The 21813-nt window shown below is 43.3% G+C and overlaps 1 protein-coding gene and 1 long non-coding RNA gene across 2 annotated transcripts; one reads left to right on the top strand and one right to left on the bottom strand.

Annotated features, from left to right (window-relative positions):
* Positions 1 to 34: 34 nt before the first annotated feature.
* Positions 35 to 14099, bottom strand: hyal4 (hyaluronidase 4). The gene is made up of 4 exons (XM_085780270.1): positions 14017 to 14099; positions 4502 to 5491; positions 2267 to 2356; positions 35 to 1102 (listed from the first exon to the last, which is right to left on the bottom strand). The coding sequence occupies exons 2-4, from the start codon at positions 5456 to 5458 to the stop codon at positions 590 to 592; spliced, it is 1560 nt and encodes a 519-aa protein (XP_085636396.1). The 5' UTR covers positions 5459 to 5491; positions 14017 to 14099; the 3' UTR covers positions 35 to 589.
* LOC146986528 (uncharacterized) lies at positions 87 to 21550 on the top strand. The gene is made up of 4 exons (XR_015036035.1): positions 87 to 146; positions 2252 to 2373; positions 20829 to 20943; positions 21157 to 21550. It is a non-coding gene; the product is annotated as an uncharacterized LOC146986528 (long non-coding RNA).
* The last annotated feature ends 263 nt before the right edge of the window (positions 21551 to 21813 follow it).

The raw sequence follows: 21813 nt of genomic DNA, 5'->3' as shown, positions 1-21813 counted from the left end.
CAAAGAAATAATTATTTGTTTTCACAGATGACAGAAATACTCATTCATGGCCAGTAGCGCCCTGTTAACATCTTGTTAACCAGGACTGGAAACAGCTAACAGGTGACCAACAGGAAACCCAGGACGTTACTGCTCCTGACCAAGAGGTGTGTGTTATGATCATTTTCTCACATTCAATCACATGATTATACAATACAGATGTCACAATTACAAGAAAACATGCTTCCATTCATCTTTGCCGCTTCTCTTTGGCGTTTTAGCATTGCTAGCATAGTGGCTCTAAGGATCGCTAAGGGTGTCGTTTCTGGTTTGGTGACAAATCTTGCATGCCCTCTAGCGCCATCAAAAGGTGCTTCATGAGGAAATACCTGCAAAACTGATATTGCTACAAGTTGTAGCTATAGCTTCTGTTATTGCTTGTTTGTAAATGTTAGCATGCTAACATACCAAACTATGATTGTAAACAGGGTTAACATTATGAATGTCAGCCTGTTAGCATTCAGCTAGGGTTCAAGTCAGCCTCCAGCTTAAATCAAAAACATTTATATTGTCTTTATATGGAAAATTAACATCTGTACACAGCTGTGCGTCATACAGCATCAGTCTTTGCTAACGATAAGTTCAACAGGAGCATCAACATCATCAGGTGAAGGCTGAAGCTGGTGCGCGGTGCTGCTGCACTCTCCGCTGCCTCCAACCGTTCGTCCTGCTCGTCCTCCCACTCCGTCCTCTTCCTCTCCTGCTCGTCCTCGTCCTCCTCCCCCTCCCTCCACGGCCCGTCATCCTCCTTCACTTTGTTGATGCTGTCGCAGGTTTCACCTTCGTGGCCTTCGTAACAGTGGCAGTGAAACCGCTCAGTCAGCAGCTGCAGGTCGTGTTGAGAGTGCCATCCGGTGACCGCAAATTCCCCGTTCCCGGCGGGCTGGATGCGGTAGCTGTCGGCGCTCAGGTGGAGGTAATGGCGGGCGTCGGGGTCTCGGCGGACGCAGCGTCCATTCCCCTGGCACAGGGAGTCGCTGCAGACCTCGGCAGCTCTCGTCACGTTGATGATGTACTGACCGAGGCGGTGGCTCAGGAAGGATTTCACTTTGGTGCAGTTCGTCTGCAGAAACAAAACAAGTCAACAAGTTAGTTATTAGTTTGTTTATCCCCTAGTGGCCAACACCATGGGAGCTTTAGGGATCATCCCTATGTTCCCTGGGTCCTATAACATGGAACCCTTTTTTAGAAAAAGTGTCTATGTTCCCCGCTTTTCCCCAAAAGGACCTGGGATACATGCAATTTTTGTGCCCATGCCCGGAAGTGGAGTTGTGAGTGACTTTGCAGATCTTTGCCTACTTTGAGTGAGAAGTTGAGTTGTGACTTTGAGTGAGAAGTGTAATTGTCCCATTGGTTGGGTTTAAGCAATGAAGAAAGGAGTTGGTTAAGTTTAGTAAAAAGACCAGGTAGAGGCTAGACAGGCCAGATAGATAAAGTAGAGAGAGTCCATCGACCAGCAACAGCGGGGAACATAGGACCCTTTTTTTGAAAACTACTATTAACTATTAGAACTATTAACTATTATCCGAGCAGCTACATGTGGACGATCCAGTGTTAGTGCCAAGATTATGAAGTGTTGATATCGAAATTGGACACCTCAAAGTTGGTAGCAGTTGGTAATACTGTTGTTGACTGAATTGGTTTGACACTAGTGAGGAGGCCATTGCCCATGTCTTTTGTCATTTGATACCAAACTTTGATGTTTGAAGGGGTCAAAGAGTAAATCTCATCATCACCAGCGAGTCAATAAGAGTTCAACATGTTTGGATCCAGATCTAATGCTGCTGCTGCTCATGTTTGAGCAAGTGAAGTGATAGGAAGTGTCAAAGAGATGGTGTCAATATGAGCATTTCTGAACCACACCCGGCTCCACTCCCTGAGATCCTGCTGGCTCTGACAGTTAGATGTCTGGATGAAGTCCTTCCATGCAGACAGACCATAAAACACACATGCATTATGCTTTTCAAAAATGTCAGAGTGGTTTCCCAACACACAGCAACCACATGATGTCAACTCTCTATTGTCTTGAGTGTTTACAGAGGTGGTTTGTCCGGAGGCCAAAACAAATCAAGAAGTTTGAAGAGAGAAAGTTTTTCACATAAAACTACAGAGTCAGATTTCAACTGACACAACGGCACAGATGAGAGTTTGACAGCCTCCAACAACGGCCCATACAACACGTATTATAAATATTTATTTTTGCATTTTCCAGGCGGAGGACACTCACCCTCGATGCCGTCAAGTTGAGGTCGCCCCAGATGACGAATCCTGCAGCTCCGAGTGCAGCGCTCTCGCCGATGGTGTGGATCAAGTCTTTCTGCAGAAAACACACAGGTACAGACATTATCACACCTGATGGTCACACAAACACACTGTAAATATCAAAACATGCTGAAACAACATGGGTAGAGTGAACATTCAAAAATATTTGTCTTGTAAACTTTGACCTCTGACTCAAAAACATTAGGGAAGCACAAGGAATTTTAATGAATAAATTATCACAACAAATGGCATTCAGTACAGATTTTTTCATTAAGTTCAAAGAGATTGTATATAAGCATTTTACATTGTTACAGTAAAATAATAATAATCATATAAGATTAAAGAGCCACAAGATGGTGCTGTTTGTTCTGTTCAAAATAAAGTGAAAAAGAACCTAAATATTTCTCTATATTTTCAGTGCCTCCCACATTTTACCACCAGGTTGACAAAAATACATCCTCATATTTACATGTTACGTTATATTTAGATGAATCTAACACGTATTCCTAAATTATTATCAGGAAACCAAACCCCTTCGAGTTTGTCTTTGTAACTATGAGCTGCATTCTTCATCTTCTCCACTAGATGGCAGTGGTGAATAAATCCCTACACTGTAACGATGAGACGTGTTGTACATCATTCTATCAGATATCTGTATGGAGCTGTGGTGAAGATGAAGCTTCTCGTCTCAGATTTGAATCTCTGGGCTTGGTGACAACAGCTTTCTACAGTAATTCAAATTACAGAGCGAGGAGTGACTGAAAGTTTTCTAGTTCGGTATTTTTGTTTAATTTATTTATTTTGCTGTGTAATTCTCCTCGGGACTTTGACCAAAACCAAGAGAGTCACTGGTTTCCAGAGAATCCAGAGACTATTGTTTATAATGAGAGGTTTTAGTCACAGCTCATTCCAAGACTTGACTTTCTCACACAAATAAAAGAGAATCACTGAGGGCAAATACAGGAAAATGTGAGTGTCAGCAGTTCTCTGTGGACTTGAGAGAAAATGTTCAAATTATTTTACTGAAACTGAAACTTGCTCTGCAGCTTCCTTGGTGGGATTCTGGATTTTCCACTCATTATTTTTACAGTTTGTGCAGCCACATTAGACACAAAAACAACTTTTCAATTTGATCTTGTCATAAACTCTCAGTTAATGTGGTTCGTTTTCTGTCCTTTACATGCACATGCATCTCACTCATGACTGATTCTGGGAATTAAAGCTGAAGTCAACTTGATCTGGGGTGAGAGAAATCATCTGCCAAACAAAGCATCGCGTTGGTCTGTTGGTCTGTTGCAGACACACACTTGAATGGATAAACTCAGAGCTGGCAAAAAAATGAAACACTAAATAATTTCTGCTGCTCTATTGTTGGCATGTCCTTCCAGGAAATAGCCACAGCCTTGAACTCCAACTCAAACCCTTTCCTCTTTGAGGTGGTTCGGCTGCTGATGTCTCCTCCTGGACTTAGTCTTCCTCCTAGTCTGCCCTGTTTCCTGTCCCTTCATAATGATCACCTGTATTTTCTGCATGATACTAGTGTATCCATTACCCATTGTGTCTCTTTCACAACACTGACGGCCGTCATCTTTTCTATTACAACTCATCTTTGAAGGACTATTACCTAAACTCACAACCTGGACTCCAGGTAGCAAAGACGTCCATCAAAAACCCAAAGAAGTAAAACACCTGGCGCATGGTCTGGACTCTCTTGTTTCCTGAAAGGTGCGTATACCAATGATAAATCTAGAATTCCAACCATTTGGTTGGGGACGATACAATAATATAAGTTCTTGGTACTCTTTACCATTGGTGCATCTGAGATATCTTATCAGATAAATGGAAAGATGTGCCAATTCTTAGGGACACAGATTCTTGTAATGAAAAATGTGCAGTATTACGTATTACTGGCATATTATTGTGGAAACATTCAACTCTGGGTCACATTAAAGGGAAGGAGATAATGATATCAAAGTAAAGCAGTGAGTTGGTGTTTCAAACCTTTTACTAAGATGTGGGTTTGGTTTGACAATATAGAGGCACGATATAAAACTGTAACTCTTGACTATGTGAAAGGAGTTCAGAGGAGCACCGGTGGCTCCATTGGGAGAAAATTGTCCAACCAAAGCTCAGTATGTAAACCACTGCGTGTGTAATACTCAACACAAAGTAAAGTGCTGTTATAGAGTTGGTGTCTTACTGAGGTGAGGAAGGACAGCGGCTCGTCTCGGTAGCCCATCCTCATGTAGACGTAGGTGGGGAGGTCGTACTCCTTGGAGGTGAGCGAGGCCACGCGAAGCGCCTCCCTGACCCTGTGCTGGGAGAAGTGCAGGTTGCTGATGCTGTTGGTGTGACTTTTCCTGATGGCCACAGAGGGGAAGAGCGCCGCGCTGCTGTTCCACAGCCACAGCAGCTCGTCGTTCCTCAGCCGCTCCAGCAGGGGGCAGACGCCCGTGTAGTTCTGCTCGTGCAGGTTGTAGTTGTGGCAGTCAGGGTAGAGGTAGAAACCCCAGAGGGCGTTGGGACGAAGACGCGTCCCCAGCTGAATAGTCCTCTGCATGAACGCCTTGGCACTTTTCTCGAACCGCCGGCGTGCCAGCTCCTCCACCTGCGTCGCCGTCACGTTCACGTAGGCCTGAGCGGTCAGCTCCTTCGACTTCTGCCGGTAAATGTCTTTCTTGTGCCAGTTTCGACTCCACTGAGGCCGCCAGAACTCCCAGTCGATGACGGCCAGGCCGCGGAAGTCCTCCGCAGGGATGAAGTGGTTGATGTCCTGGTAGGCCTTGAACAGGTGCAGGTCCAGGCTGCTGTTCTGCGGTAGGCCGCCGTTCACCGCCACGCCCTGGTGGTTGTAGTGAGGGTAGTATCCCAGCCGGTTGGCATAGAAGATGGTGACGTTCTGTCCGGTCCAATCAGCACGTGGGCTCCCGTAGATGTGGAACAGGCGGTCGAGGTTGATGGTGACCTTGTACTTGATGGCGCACAGGTCCAACGGGGCATTCCATGCCGCGATGAAGGGCTTCCGGCCAATCAAGGGGAGCTTGGCGGGTTTCTGACCGAAGGCGGTGTGGAAGAGCAGCAGCAGCCAGGAGCAGGTGAGGGCCACAGGTACGACGTGTTGGGAGGAGGATGCCCCGCCCACTGGCACTGTAGGCATCCTTGGGTTCAGGAGGAGCAGCTGTCAATCATCCTGAGGGAGCAGGAGAAGAAACGAAATTTGTTAAATATCTGAACATTTGTAGGAACCAGGAATAGCGCTGATGTTTCTTTAAACACCGTAAGACAATATAAATCCTACAGCCGAAGTATCAGTGTGAAATGTTTCAGCTGATCTCTTCACCTTCGTTCGACCTCCTCACTGGTTTTATATCGTTCCTGCTCAACAAGTTTATGAGGACACAGTGCGATGTGTTCGAGGGCTCCTCGTCCAAAACATCTCTTTTTTTTACTGCATCTGTGAGCATTACAGTCCAATGGTGGTTCATGGAAGCTGTACAACGCGTTCACATGTGATGAGCTGAGCTGATTTTCCATCTTTAAGACTGTGAAAACATCTGGGATGTATTCACCGAGCCGAACAACCTCATATAGTAAGAAACTAAATCCTCATTTATGTGTTTGTGCCAACGGCTGGAGTTGTATTTAGGAGCCACTGGAGATCCACAATACAGATGGAAGGATAGCAGGTTTCAGAATAAAATACTCAGAGAAACCAAATCCTGCAAAGTTGTGGGATGGTGGGTCCAGGTGGGGGGTGGGACTGCTTTGTTGTGACAGGAAGTCCTGACGGCTGGTTTTAAGGCTCAGTTTCTGAATACAGGCTGAGGCTTTGATACTTTCACAGTATTAATATAGAACCTAGAGCTGCTTTATAATCACTCTACACATGCAAAACTAGTTTTTAACGAAACCACAACCCTTTAACCTCTAAACCACTGCCCTCATCTCAGATTTGTTGACATCAGTTCTTGTGTTTTGTCGTTTGCCTGGTTGGAGAAACAATGACTGGACCTGTCTGAAGTTAAATCTGGATATTTCAGCTTTCATGTTGTGTTGCCATCAGAACCGACACACAACATTTCCACAAATACTGCTGATCATGTTTATTCTGAGCAGCATTTTTTATACTGCAGCTCTAATGAACACTGCAGCCTCAAGGGGAAACTTGCATGAGTGTTGTTGAATTAATTCATGATGATGTAAGTCATTCAAATCTGATTTTTTATTCCAACAATGCAGCTTAATTTGTTTTTCTATAAATTATTCATGTGTTTTTCAGTGTTTGTTTAACCCACATTTGTTCTTCTCGTAATTTAAACAACATCTTGCCTGAATTCCAACATTTGCATTTCACCTCCTGACCACTCCCGTCCTCAGAGACATAAACAGTTTCTTGGCTCATTTCCATGGCACAAAGAGGTCAGAGGTCACGGAGAGGAAGTCGGTTGACACCCAGGGTTTGGAACGAGGACTTGAGCTGCATGGACTGCTGCTGCTCCTCTCTGTCCACATCCAGTCTCCTCCTGACCAGAGATGAAGCCTCAGGCCACAATGACAGGTCTTCCTGCCAAACTGTCTCAGCGTGTCTCTGTGTCCAAACGCAGCCAAACATCCAGTTAGAGACTTTATTTACCACCATCAGCCATGTGTTGAAAATAATCCTATTTAATTGGCACATGATGGAGTTTCCAACCTCTTAACTCATTTGGAAATATATTACACATCATGCAAATGCCTGTACTACTGTATTAGCTAAACCTAGCCTGTGATAAAACATTAGCACGTAGCTCTCTGTCACCTTTGTAAAATAGTAGGTATGCTAAAACATTAGCATGACTGATGATTACACACTGAGAAACTATTAAACTCTAACTAATTATCCTATAATTAATTCAGTACAACTCCATTTATGCTAAAGAGTTAGAGAGTCTACTCTGTCTATACTCTGTGCTGAAGCTTTAGCATGAAGCATACGACAGTTAAATGTATGTTGAAGTGTCTCTCTTCACCTTTCACTTAACAGTATGTGTAATAACAGGTTTGTTTTGTAGATTACTGTAATTTAACTGGAGCATCTAAAACGGCCGTGATGCTGCTGTAATTTACCTGCTGATGTGTTTACAGACAACCAACACTTGTTCAAGCTCGCCTTATTTTCGCAACATATGGCAATGTTTTTTGTTGTTAATCTGTCAATTATGTTGAATTGACAAATGTTTTGTGTTTAGTTGCCTCGTAACGGCTTCAGGTATTTACGTAAAGATCATATTGGTTGCTTCCAAATCCAGGGGTTGCAACTTTTGGAGGTTGCGTTATCATAAAAACCACATAGTTGAAACTGAAACGATATGGACTGGCCCTGCAGAGACTTTCAGCTTTCTGTAAACAAACTGTTTCTGTACCTTTTGTTACTTGGCAACCTTGACAACTTGAGGTTTTGAGTCAAAACCTCAAGTTGTCAAGGTTGCCAAAACTTTTGACATCTTTGGTTTTAACAAGACCTGAAGCCGAACACTGTCTTTTTAAAGTGCGATTCTGGTTGGCATTGTTGGCTTCAGCACCAACGATCAGTGAAGGTTGGCAGGTTGATAACAATGAAGATAAAAGCACAAGAGGCAGGACTACAAGAAAAGAACAATATATCATGATACATCTTGACATCTTACACAAACATAGGCTATATGACATGAACAACATACGTATATTAATTGGCCAAAGAAGTAGTATGGGGACCAAGAGATTACAGAACAGAAGTACTACTCCTAAAGTGCTACAGGGCTAAAGTGATGAGGGCAAGATTAAATTTATTCTGATTGCACAATACCCCAATAAAGTGCAGGATTGACTTAAATTGCACCATGGCACATGATTGCACATGCAGATGTGTGTCTAATATTGCACTAAATGTGTATAAATAAATGTATTACGTACACGCTACTGATCTTGTACAGTATCTGACATAAAGTCATTGTCTGGTGTAAACACAGTGTTCAGTAGTATAGTAGCATTGTTCAAGTCTTAAAAGTAGTTCCAGTTGGTTCCCATTATTATTTTTTTCATGTCTGAGTTATGTCGGTTTGGAATCAGAGTCTTTTTCTTTTTCTTGATGTTGCTGCCAGTTTCTCCCTGTCGGTTTGGAGCTGATTTGACTTTTTTCTTTTCACCGAGAACGGGTCGTTTTTCAAAGTGCAGCCTCACAGTTGAACATGAACGTATGGATGTGACGCTGGTTAATGACTCTGTGTTGGAGCTGAAACCACATCCATCTGAAGCCTGGCAGCAGCACAGCACACACGATGTTTCTGATTATGACCAATTTTTAAATTTGCTCTTTGTCTGTTTTACATCTCAAACACAACCCGACCACAGCTTCTATTCTGCTGCTTCTCCTTATGGGTTCATTCCCGATGAGTTTGAAACCACTGATGAAAACCACAAGTACCTCTATCAGTGTAGAGCATTGATTAGCACACATGGGTTTGTGCAGCTCTGTAAAGATTTCATCCATATTCAGGCATGAAATGACCTGAGCAGACGTCTGAAAGACCTTGAAATGAGAAACTGCACGTTTCAACGAGTCCTTAAGTCAACTTCTGTCAGAGTCTGCAGACCTTGACCACTCTGATGATCCTGAACTATATCGACTTTAATATTGTTTTCTAACTCAACTTGCATGACCTTTTCAAAAACAGCTCATATTCCAGTTTTCTGAGGTTTATCTGAAGTTCAGGCATCTAAACAACTTGTTTTCAGTTAATTAAAGGTGGTCGTCACGGCTACAAGAAGCCAACGGTCATTGTTGATCCTAGACGAGATGCAGCTGCGCACCTTGTTGCACGTCACTGATTTCAAATGGATTTCCAATCGCCGACGTGCGTCAACGCTATCACATTTCACTCCATGAATCAACACATCCAGGCCACCGTACCTCGACTGTTGACAGTAGTCAGGGTGGACAGTTTGATTGATTCAGTAGAAGCTGATCAGCTACGGCCACACAAGTGATTATTTTTATCATCAGTTTATCTGCAGTTCATTTTCCGTGCAACAATCAATCAATTTGCCCGTAAAAGGTCAATTAACTGCCCAAAGACGAGTCTAGAAATTGATCTGATTGATTCATCTGACAAAGACGCAAATATCTGATTGACATAATGTCCTAATTTATTGATTGATTCTGTTCTGGTCTGAGTTTTCACCTGGACGTCTGAACTGGACCAAGTGGAGCGGTCGTGTTGACGGTTCCTGTCAGAATCCTGATGGTAGCAGCTTCAGATCAAACTCACTAGAGTCTGAACCTAAAGTCTGGCTTGGTGTCAAACTGAGTTATTTATCCAGAGGGTCTTGGAGCCGCGGGCCGGTCTGGCTTCGATTAAGATAAGAGTTTGTTGATGTCTGTGGTTCTTGTGGAATGGCTCCGCTCCTTCAACAAATACATGAAAAAGAGAGAGAGACGTCTAATTTCCAGTGTCTCTGCTGGAAAACTGGTTTGAATCAAAGCCACAGACGAGTGTCTGAAGTTTCTCTGATGGTTCTCCAGCAGCTCTGAACCAGACGATGCTGCTGCTGCTGCTGCTGCTGCTGCGGGACAAAGGTCAAGAGGTCTGGAGGCCTGAACAGAAGAACTTGTGATCCTCTATCTGTGAGTTCATGCAACATCAGTCTCTTCATGGACCGAGGGGTTCATTTCACAGCAGGAATTGTTTTGCATTTTTTAAAACTCAGGACAAAACGAAGCTGTGGAGTCTGACGGAGGCGTTTGGGGAACAGTGGGGACATTCAGAGCTGCCAGGAGAGGAAGAAGAAGAAGAGGCACGTCCTGGGTTTGATGTTTGGGAATCGAGCCGAACGCCCGGTCGGAGTTCCTGAAGGCCGGACGCCAGGACAACAGATTCCCTCACACATGCCATCTGCCGTGTAGACATCGTCCAACAAGGAGTCACGTTTACTATACTCACAGTTCACACAGAAGATACCTGCACCGTGGTCAGGATCTGCAGATTCACAAACTTCAACTTGGTTTAAAGGGATAGTTCACCCAAAATTGAAATTTCACTCATTATCTCCTCCCCCTCATGTGGACTAAGGGCTGGGAGAAGTTTCAGAGTCCTCCGTGGCTTCTCTGAGTTACAGGGGGTCTCGGCGTAGCAGTGCATGTCCATATAACGGTTGCAAATGGATACCAACTGTCTTCGTAACAAAAAGACACACCAAAAAACATCCAAACACCTCCATGCTGCTCGTATGTAATGTCCGTCTTGTATTGAAGCCCCAAAATGCAAAATTGTCCCGAAAAAAAAAAGTCTATATTTCAAGCTTGTTTGTAGCGGAAGCTTCTCGAAGCTCCTCTTTCCAGTTCGTCAAATTTGGACAAACTGGGAAGTCAGATGTCTTTTTGTTGCGAAGACAGTTGGTATCCATTTACAACCGTTATATGGACATGCACTGCTACGCCGAGACCCCCTGTAACTCAGAGAAGCCACGGAGGACTCTGAAACTTCTCCCAGCCCTTAGTCCACATGAGGGGGAGTAGATAATGAGTAATTTCGAGAAATTTCAATTTTGGGTGAACTATCCCTTTAAGTTTGTCCCTGTCTTCTCCTCTTTATGTTTTCTAAGAGCAGCAGCTGCATCTGATAAAGAAGGAACTCTCCATGCACCGAGTTTCACATCACTGCATCCAGCGGAACATAACATCTTCTCCACTGTCGACCACACGTGCACGTTACACACAGACACGTCATCGCTGTGCACGACAGATAACAGATCTGGAGCTGCAACAAGCGCTCATGTTTTATAAATAACCAGAGTGTTTGTGTGGCGGACGAGGACGAGGAGGAGGAGGAGAACCGGTGGAAGGATGACGCAGGTGCAGCGTGAGCAGCTGCCTTCTCGTGGGAACACTGGTGTGTTGTTACAACATGAAGGAAACTCTCAGGTTTTCTCTTTTCTAATGAGTGAGTGAGTGAGTCAGAGAAACCTCAGGAACGAGCCTCTTGTCCTCAGAGCAAATGAGAGGCTGCAGGGAGTCGCAGAAATCACAGGCTTCCCTGAACCTCACGTCATGATGTCGACTCTGCACGACTTTGTTTTTCAAAGATCAGCTGAATGTGGAAGTCGTACCTGCTGCTCAGGTGTTTGCAAAAGTTTAGAGGGATAGTTCAACATTTTGGCAAATTGGCCCATTGCCATAATCCCTATAGTCATAGCAGTAGGTTCGTCTATTTTTAGAACGGCGGAGCAGAGCCGTGAGCTGCTCAGAGCTACGCTACGGAGGCTCATAGGATTTCTTGGTTTCCCTCATCAAACTCATCAAATACACAATCCAACAACTCCACAACGCTCTGGTGGACAAGTTGTGAGCTGCACATTCACCACGCTATGAGATAATAACACAACGTTACCACACAGAGTTGTTTTAGAGGGAAATACAGAGACTGCTTGATGAAAAACTGTCCCTGAAGGCAACGCGCATCAGCGGTTTTGCATGAATTTCCCTCTAAAACAACTCCGTCTGGTAACGTTGTGTTATTATCTCATAGCGTGGTGAATGTGCAGCTCACAACTTGTCCACCAGAGCGTTGTGGAGTTGTTGGATTGTGTATTTGATGAGTTTGATGAGGGAAACCAAGAAATCCCATAACGAGCCTCCGTAGCATAGCTCTGAGCAGCTCACGGCTCTGCTCCGCTGTTCTAAAAACAGCTTGCACCGACAATTAAAGGTAACAAACCTATTGCTATGACTATAGGGATTATGGCAATCGGCCAATTTGCCAAAATGTTGAACTATCCCTTAAAACTTCACCTGTTTCTATAAATCGTCTCTTCCAGGACTTTTGTTTATGATGATGTTACAGTCTGTCCCACATCAAACAATAAGACCGATTGTTCAGTTTAAATTGGAGCTGATATGTTTCATGAGTGTTTTATACCTGTGTTTATTCTAATGTAAGTTTGATGCAGTGTGATGATGTGCTGCAGTCGAGAGTCGTAGCAGCTTAATCTGGCGTATCCCAGTGTTTCATTGCACCTTTATCTGATTAAAAAACGAAACCATGAAAACCCTCCGACTCGACTCAGCATCAGGACTTTTCCATGATTCACACCCGGAGCCGGTTGAACCATGTTAACCAGAGCAGAGAGAAACATCTCAGCAAATAATCCTGGTCGGACTGGATGTGGTCACGATTCATGTTCCACTCACACACGACAGAGAGAGAGAGAGAGAGAGAGAGAGAGAGAGCAGAGATGTTTTCCACTCAGCTGAGCCAGAGTTCCTCGTGAAACCAGAACGGTTTGACAAGACGGAGAAAACAGACGGATGAGCTCAGAGGAGGAGAGAGAGGACAATAAAGACGCAGCTCGTCTTCTCTGAGGATCTTTTGTTTAATCTGTGAAGCTTTAAACTTCCCGATGGTTTGTTTGGTTGTTGTTGTTGTTGTTGTTGTCGACGATGGAGGAGAGACGATTTGTCAGTAGAGACGATGAAAGACAAGAAGTTTTTTCACAGGAATCTTTGAGAAATTTTTACTGATTGTCATGTAAGAAGAATAAATCTCCAGATATGAACAAGATTTTAAAAACGAACTCAGAGCCACGAGTCAATTCCAACATCATCACTATCTGAGTTAAAAAAATTAAGAAACAACATTTATCCGCCCATAAAAACCTACTGTTGTGTATACATGAGACAAGAATGCCACATTTTACAGTGTAAAACAGAAAAGCCTGAGTTTTCCCATAAATTATTATTATTACGGCCCTTGGGACCTCGGGGGGGGGGCCCATAATGAACACTTTAAGAGGCCCCTCTGGATAATGAGCACCAACTTTTAATTTTTCTGGTAACATTTGGACATTACACTTCAGGATTATCACTAAGTATCTTTACATGTTGATTCTGTTGCTGATGTTTTGATCTAGTTCAGTCCAAATGAATGGATGAAGAAGCTAAAGCTGCACAATGTGATTCATTTGGACAGTTATTTACTATTGCTGCAAAGATTTTGTTAGATTTCAGTCTTTACATCGTTGTTTTTCAGATTCCTCTCTGATTCATTCATAAAATATACACCGACAGAAATCTGAATTTAAGAACTTTTATATTATATATATTTTGAAGAGACCAAAACATCAAACATCTGAACTCTGAACTCAGATCTTCTCCGTCTCGTCTTGTCTGGGTTTTCGCTGCAGAGCTTAAAGAGACAATCCTGAAATAATCCAATCAGCTGATTCTGCAGCTTTGATCTTTAACCCGCGACACGTAGAGTAGTGAACCTCAGACTGGAAAAACAACAACAACAACAACATCAACATAAAACACAAGCGTCAAGACGTTTTTTCTCTCTGCTGTCTTTTATAAATGTCAGTGATGGAGAACGTCTGGAGCTTTGACGTTCCTGATACAGATCGTTGAGTCGGAGAGAAACCCTCTCTGTGCTGTGAGGAGCTTGTTTAGACTGAGCCAACATTCCTGGCATGACGAGGGCACTACCTCCTCTTCCTCCCCCTCTTCCTCCCCCTCTTCCTCCTCTTCCTCCTCACCCTTCCTGCATCACCCAAAACACCGAGGGTTCCCGCCTCCCTCACGCTTCAAAAACAAACTTCATCTCTGAGCAGAAAACCAAAAAAAAGTTGATTTTTGCTGTTTTTTGTTTCTTTGTTTTAGTTTTTTTAACCCTGATGAAGCTGAAAGAGTCTTTAGAAACTCACCTGTAGACGCTGCATGTGGACCTGGGATCAGCAGTCCTGGGGGGTCACGGCGGGGGTCACGTTGCGTGTCCGACGTCCATGGTGCCGGTCTGACACACACAGGCCGCTCATCCACACTTATATACATGAAGCTAAGTCTGGGAGGAGGAGAAGAAGAGAGGGAGGAGAGAGAGAGAGAGAGAGAGAGAGAGTCACCACCACCACAACACAGCGATTAGAGAGCAGCAGCAGGGAGGGGAGGGGGGGCGAGAGACATAGACACAGTACAGACACAGAGAGAGAGAGAGAGAGAGAGAGAGAGAGAGAGGTTTTAAAGCCCTGTGAGCTGATCGGGGGTCTGATCCCCGCAGGAGGAAAAGTCTCGGCTCAGACAGGAAACACACGGTTGTTTAACAATGACGGTGCATGAACGTGTATGTGTGTACATGCATGATTATCATTTTTACTTAATTAATTTGCAGTAATTCTCAAAACAGTTCTGAGTTTTGATTAACTTTTTTTTTTTTTTTCAGTTTTTCCTCAATTTATTTTACCGTTTTTTCTACAGTATGCTGAGCTGACAGAATAATTGTGTTAAAATTACAAGAATGAGATGTATATCGACACGTCTTAGTTTAGTTTTAGTTTATTTCGGTCTTGACATGTCACCTCATTTTACATTAGAAATTAGATCACACATAAATACATCAGCTAGGCAAGGTCTTTAAAGACAACAAAAACAAAAAAACAGACATTAAAACTGAAAAGGTGTAGGCTGAAGCTTAGCTCATTCTGCCTACCCTGTTTATAAATCAAGTTATATCAGCAAATAACAAAGAAAAAACGAAACATCTCATGTAATTTAACAAGAAAAAGCTGTTAAAATATGAAAAGTTTTCATTTTACAGGATTTATCCGCCAATATCTTGCAGTGTTGCCAGTTTTTTTTATGATTTTTTTTACAGTGTAATTTTAAGGTCTTTAGTGCAACAAGCTCCAGGTTTTTTTTATTTCTGAAAATATTAAGAGGGAAAGTTTTGCACTTGCAGGGAGTCTTCCAGATGTAGATGTTGTCATTTTGTCATCTGCAGTTTTCTTTCGCTTTATTTCTGCTGAACACTGTAAAAAATAATTAAAAAATGTAAAACACATAAACTTCAACAATCCTGAGAAAACACGCTGCCAAATATCTTCAGCTCAGCAGCAGCTATAAACTAGTATATGTGTGTTGTGTAGTGTGTATTTCCTTGTTCATGTGTGTGTGTGTGTGTGATTAAATGACATTACATGTGGACCCAGCACTTAGACGCGGCCCGAGCCCAGATTCCTGTGGTTCACCACACATATTTACAACCAGGAGACAAAAGTCGCAGCGAACTCGATCCCTGCAGAGTCTGGAGCTCTGGTAAATATACACATGGATTTTCCCTTTTTCTAACTCTGTGTGTGTGTGTGTTTGTGTGTGTGTTTTCATGCTGAATAAATATGTCACAACAACTTAAACAGCGTTTCACAGAGATCTGAGTGTGTAGGAGGAAATACAGCGTGTTTGCTTTAATAGTGCATGACAGCGTTGGATTGTGGGAGAATATATTATTATGGGCGAAACCCGACTCAGTAAAACTCCAGTCTTACCTATAATTAAAATATTAACATGTAAACTGCTCTGTGTTTATTCATCATGAGCTTTGAACATAACAGAGTTTGAGACGCTGCAGTGGCTCAGATCTAAAAATAGGAAAATTGTCTTTTAAGAGAGTTTTTTTTCTGTTTTTGTCTGTAATGAGATTTACAAACTTTCGTCTCAGTCTTGTTTCTAACAGGACTCGTACTTTAGGTCATGTGACAGACAGGTAACAACGTTTCCACCTTCATTCATCCTGAACTTCTCATTCTTCTCTGAGGTTTGTTCGTACAAACTCTCTCTGAGCTGCACAAACTTGTCGTAAAAAGTTGCAATCAGTCGTTGCGAAAACCGCGTGCTCATGAGGAGGTGTGCGCTCGTTAAAAGTCGCCAAATTAAGGCGTTTGTGGGGAAACTTTCATACGGGTGGTGAAGAGAAGAATGTCACTCTGCTGCTTTCAGAGGAAAAACCTTTTACAAGTTCAGTAAACAGGTCGGTCATCGTGGATCTGTGAGGAACGAGGGAGGATTAGTGACTCAGCAGAGTGACCAATGATGTGAATATTAGTGGTGGTCAATGGTAATGGAAATATTAAACTATAAAGGGTCTGGATGCAGCTGTAGAAAAATCCTGAGAACGGAGAGAAATGTTGAAGCTGCTGTGATGAAATCCACCAATAAAAAAATAAAGTGAAGCCAGGATGAAACCAAAACTTTATACGTGTTCTTAAATTAAATAAAAAAGGTTTGTTTTCAGATTTAAACTGCAAATTAATTCATTTCTATCTGTTTATCCTGGTTCTGGTTCTGGTCCTGGTGGTTCTGGTCAGTTCAGTCGGTGACCGACCAGGACCTGAGTCTTTGGGAACTGGGCCAACGTGTCCCCAACCTGGTCCCTCACTTTACTGTGTCCCCAGAAACACTTCCTGTTGAGCTGTCACCACAGTTTCCCCTCCGCTCTGAGTCTTTTGCCCAGTTCCAATCCGTTCCCTAAAGACTCAGGCCCTGAACCCTCACTGACTGAAGTGACGTCAGCAGTAAGCAGTAAGGGCTCATTCACCGACTCACTGACTTGATGATCTGACAACGGAACAGCCCTCACACACTCACAGACTTCCCGTGAACGCGCCTCTAAGTCAGTGAGTCCGTGAGGGGTCTGATTGGAACTGGGCCAAAGTGTGATTCGTCTGGAGGAAACAGAACAACAGGGTTCAGATGAAGATGTGAGGTCGTGATTGAGGTCGAGCAGAAATGTGAAGAACAGCGTCGTTGGGTGAAGTCGTCTGTGTCTGATTGTGTTGAGCTCAGCTACTAAAGTTCAAACACGTTTTACATCCAGAGGAAAATTAAACTTTCCCCGAATAACTTAATAAAAGAAAGATGTGTTTCTCATCAGAGGAGTCGGCGAACTCCGCTCAGCCGTTAAATTGAGCTGAATGAGGAGGAACTGGTTTCTTTTCCAGCTGTGAACAGGTGAGTCCAGGTGAGAGGGGGCAGAGATTCATTTATGTAAGATAATATGAGAATACTGATTTTAAATAAACCACTGTCCATCCACCATACTGTTTATCCATGCAGCGTCATGGGAGCCAATCACAGCTGAGGAGGCAGGGCTACACCTGGACAACTCACCTGTCAATAGTCGTGTTTCCATTAACCCCTAGAAATGCACAAAACCTAAATATCGCAATTAAAAAACAGGTAATGGAAATACCTACGTTTCAAAAAACCTCTCAAATATCGCCAAAACATTTTTACGCTCTCATGAGGTGTTTTTTTTTCCCGTCTCTTTTGAGTCGTCCCGTCCCATGGACCGTTTTCACCCAACCAGGTTATTTTAATTAAACTTTGGCATGTGAGGTCCAATTATTCAACTCAGTCTGATAACTCAGGTGGTGTCACACAATAACATGTCCGTGTGAATAACCAAACAATTGTTCCTTCTGTTACAGATTACGGCTCATTCACAAAACACCTTTCAATGGAAACATCTGCAGATAGAAAAATGTTATAAATATCGCTTTTATTTTGCAAAAACCTGTAATGGAAACGCAGCTGTTGACATATTGATGACATACCTACCCAGGTGTGAGGTGGCAAAAAACTCCCAAACCAATTTGACAGAAATTGCAGAAAAAGCCTTTTTATGTAACTGCATCATATTTATTAGAGTAACAAATCTGAGGGCAAATATGCAACTTCAAAAGTCAGTTTACACCATCTTCCTGTGGGATTTTTCACAATAAAAGCTCAATTAAAAAAATTAATGGAGACTGTCCACTGAAATGCAAGGGGAGGTTCACGATTAAAAGATAAATGAGAGTCAATCAAAATCATCAAAATGTGGACTTTTATTAAAATATGACCAATTTCCCATTAAAACATATGGGATTGGGGGAAATGCCAATTAGCTTAGCTTAATTTAACTTCTGCAATTTAAAGGGATAGTTCAACATTTTGGCAAATTGGCCCATTGCCATAATCCCTATAGTCATAGCAGTAGGTTCGTTACCTTTAATTGTCGGTGCAAGCTATTTTTAGAACGGCGGAGCAGAGCCGTGAGCTGCTCAGAGCTACGCTATGGATATTTTATCATTTTAAGTACCCCTTGCAATTACACCAAGTACCACTATGGGTCCGTACGAGTACCCCTGGTTGAGAAACACTGCACTAAAGGACACGCTGAACTGTGCACACACACACACACATATGTATAGTTATATAAATGCAAATCGAGACCACAGAACTTAGAAAAACACTTACAGACTGATTTCATAATCCCACAGCCTCAGGATGTGTGTGTGTATGTGTGAGTGTGTGTGGTGGGTAGTATGTTTGGATTCCTCTGGCCTGGCGCTGTGATCCTGACGGCAGATTCGTTTCCACCACCTCCGTGGATGAAAGGCCCACCCTCAACCCACACAACCCCCCCACCACCACCAAACCCCCCCCCACCCCTCCTTCACTCCTTCACCCCTGCACGGAAACCTCCTGGTCGCCGGAGCGTCCTCACCAACATATGGATCGTGTTATGGGAGCTGCTTTAAAGCCCGGGGGCTGTAATGAGGCATCAGGTTGCCCAGAGAGGAAGCGATGATGGTCCGGGGTTCGGGCCTGCGTTCACATGGACGCAGCTACGGTGCATTCCAGTCGTAGCCGGTGATACGGAGGAGCTGAGGGGAAAATGAGCTGATTGTCATGTCTGCACGGCAACGATCGGTCCGCAGAAAATTAGATTTGAAAGAACGGAAACTGAAGCCTGGTTTCTGTGGCCGTTGCAGACGGATCACTGCTGATTGAAACTGCACTCAACGTTTCTCTGAGTCTCCATCAGACCAGATGAAGTTCTTCTGCATGCTTCAGTCCATCTGCAACAATTTATATGTAATATTTTAAACGCTTTGATCGTTTTCCACATCACTCCTCAAGTTTATAAATTTCCGCCTTTATGTTGGCTACATACAAACTGGTGTGTAGGCCTATTAAAGCTCCATACAGTATAAAGGTAGATGTTTGTATTAAAGCTCCATACAGTATAAAGGTAGATGTTTGTGTTAAAGCTCTGTAACAGTATTACTTATTCTATCGTTTAACTGTTAAAACAGGTTCGGATTCCCCGGCCACACCAACACAGACAACAAGATGAATAAATTAAAATCAGTTCTCTTTTTATTAAAAGAGTCAAAGTCAACTTGAGAACTGAAAGATAAAAGCAATGAAGCAGTTTTTCTTTTCTTTTTATCCAACCAGAAGTGGGGCAATATCACCAAAGTCCAGTCGAGTTATGTCCGCTTAATCGTCCAGCCGTGATTTTCGGGCTCCCGGAAAAGGCTTAATCCACTGCGGCTGGCCCAGAGATCCAGCGTCGAAACCCACGACGTCGTCCGTCCACTGTAGGGTGAAGAGGAGGCGCAAATCAGTGCCAGCCTGGTCGCACATTAAAACACCCACACACACATACACATACACACATAAGTGTGGTCACTTCCCTTTAGCAGGTAAGTTGTAGGCCCATCATAATCATCACAGGTCAGACCCGTCCCCTGGTCTCGCTGGCAGGAACTCTCCCTTTTCACGGAGGAGGACAGGTGATGTGAGAGGCTGCTCCAACCCCGACGCGTCCGACCGGCTCTCTGTCTCTTCTCTCCACCATGGCGTTCTCCTTATTAGGTTGCCAGCACACAGCTGGCGAGCGAGCCCGCTGATTAGCGGCGCACCGCTTTTGCGTCAGAGTCTGATGTGTTCACGGAACAGTTCAAAACAGGTAAGTAGGCAAGCACCATCATGAGCATAATAAAATATTCAAAACATAAACATAAGAGATAAAAGAATCACTACACCCAAACAAATCAAACATCACACTCATTTTTGCCATAATTTACCTGTTCGTTATACTGTTCACAAAAACACCATTCTATGACAGCTCCATACAGTATAAAGGTAGATGTTTGTATTAAAGCTCCATACAGTATAAAGGTAGATGTTTGTGTTAAAGCTCCATACAGTATAAAGGTAGATGTTTGTATTAAAGCTCCATACAGTATAAAGGTAGATGTTTGTATTAAAGCTCCATACAGTATAAAGGTAGATGTCCATGTGTAGTGTGATTATAAAGCAGCTCTAGGTTCTATATTAATACTGTGAAAGTATCAAAGCCTCAGTCCACAGAGAAATGCACACAGCCTGTATTCAGAAACTGAGCCTTGAAACCAGCCGTCAGGACTTCCTGTCACTTTGTGATGTCACAACTAAGCAGTCACGCTAAGTCCTGCCCACCACCACCTGGACGACACCATCCAACACTTTCTCTGTGTTATATTCTAAAATATGCTCTGTTTTTGTATTGGATCACTCAGAAAACAGTCAGCCAATCAGAGGAGAGTGTTCTTATGGATGTAAAAACTTGCAGAAAGTGTAAAATAAAGTGAAATTTAAACATAAAATAACTTTGCCTGGATCGTGAAAGAAGCTACAGTCGTCTGAATTGAGTTTAGAAAATCTGAATAAATCAAATGCCTGACAAAAACAGTAAAAGAACTTCTGCACTTTAGCAGATTAGCTAGCATTAGCTCACGTTTGCCCATTGACTTCCACTGAGCTTTCCTTAGATCAGATACAGTAGTCACTGGTGTCTGACCTGACCACGGCACATCAAGTGCAAACGATGCTTTTAAATCCTCCACTGGTTTTATTTACTTTCTTTCTTCAGTTTTCCAGATGGAGAGGAAACCGAACTGACGGGTTGTTGGCAGCCAAAGATCTTTTAACGTAGCGAGCGACCACGTGATCAGCGGGAAAGGAAAGGAAAGGAAAGGAAAGGAGTGGTGAGTGTTGTGTTGTTGTTGACCTCCCGATCAGACCATAATAAGTCTCTTATCTCATCTTGGGGGGGTTATGTAACAGCGTTTACAGTAAAAGCAGAATTATAACTTCCTGTTTAAAAACACCAACGTCACACTGAGCCTCCTCTCTCTGGTCTCACGTTTTTATCAGTCCATCACATTGAAGATAATTGATATAATTCCTCTTCATCACAGTCCGCTGCAGCTCTGACCGTTGACCTTCGGGCTCCGGAGCCTCGTCGACGCTCCGCTCTGCTCTGCTCCCACAGACGTAAAGGCCCCAGTGATCTGCAGCCTGCTACAGTCCTGTGGTTTTCTCTCACATATGTCTTTTGTTGCAGAGTTGCCAGTTTTCCCCGGCCGGCAGTCATAGCTATATTATTGTTTCTGATGCCATCTTCGCCCACCAGCGCCCCAACTGTGCATTTTATGGCCTTCAATGAGCCTCGGAGAGTTGTTGTGTTGATGTAGGATCGGGATCTGAGCGGTCGACTGGGTTTAACATCAACACACTGACGGAGAGTCGATGTTTTTACTGGAGAGAACGACCTCTACTCACCCCCAGACTCTCCTCATACGCTTCTATAAAACGCCTCGGGGTGATTTTTAGTGTTAGGGTTTCTGAACTCAGATCGTTTGGACTCTTTGTGCCACATCTGAAGGTCTCTGACATTGGGACTGAGTTTGACTACGTTTTCTTTTGATGTTCTGGTTCCTACATGATGAGTTTTGGGGGATTATGATGTTTCTCTAAAACCGCCATCCGGTCCTTTTGCATTAACTCACTCTGATCTTTAATGGCCGCTGCTAACAGGATCTGCATTAACCTTGAAAAGTGGGGTTATGTTTTTT

The sequence above is a fragment of the Trachurus japonicus genome, chromosome 6 (genome assembly GCF_045865225.1).
Source record: "Trachurus japonicus isolate A0001 chromosome 6, Traja_1.0".
NCBI classification, from domain to species: Eukaryota; Metazoa; Chordata; class Actinopteri; order Carangiformes; family Carangidae; genus Trachurus; species Trachurus japonicus.
This window is presented reverse-complemented; position numbering and strand designations above follow the sequence as displayed.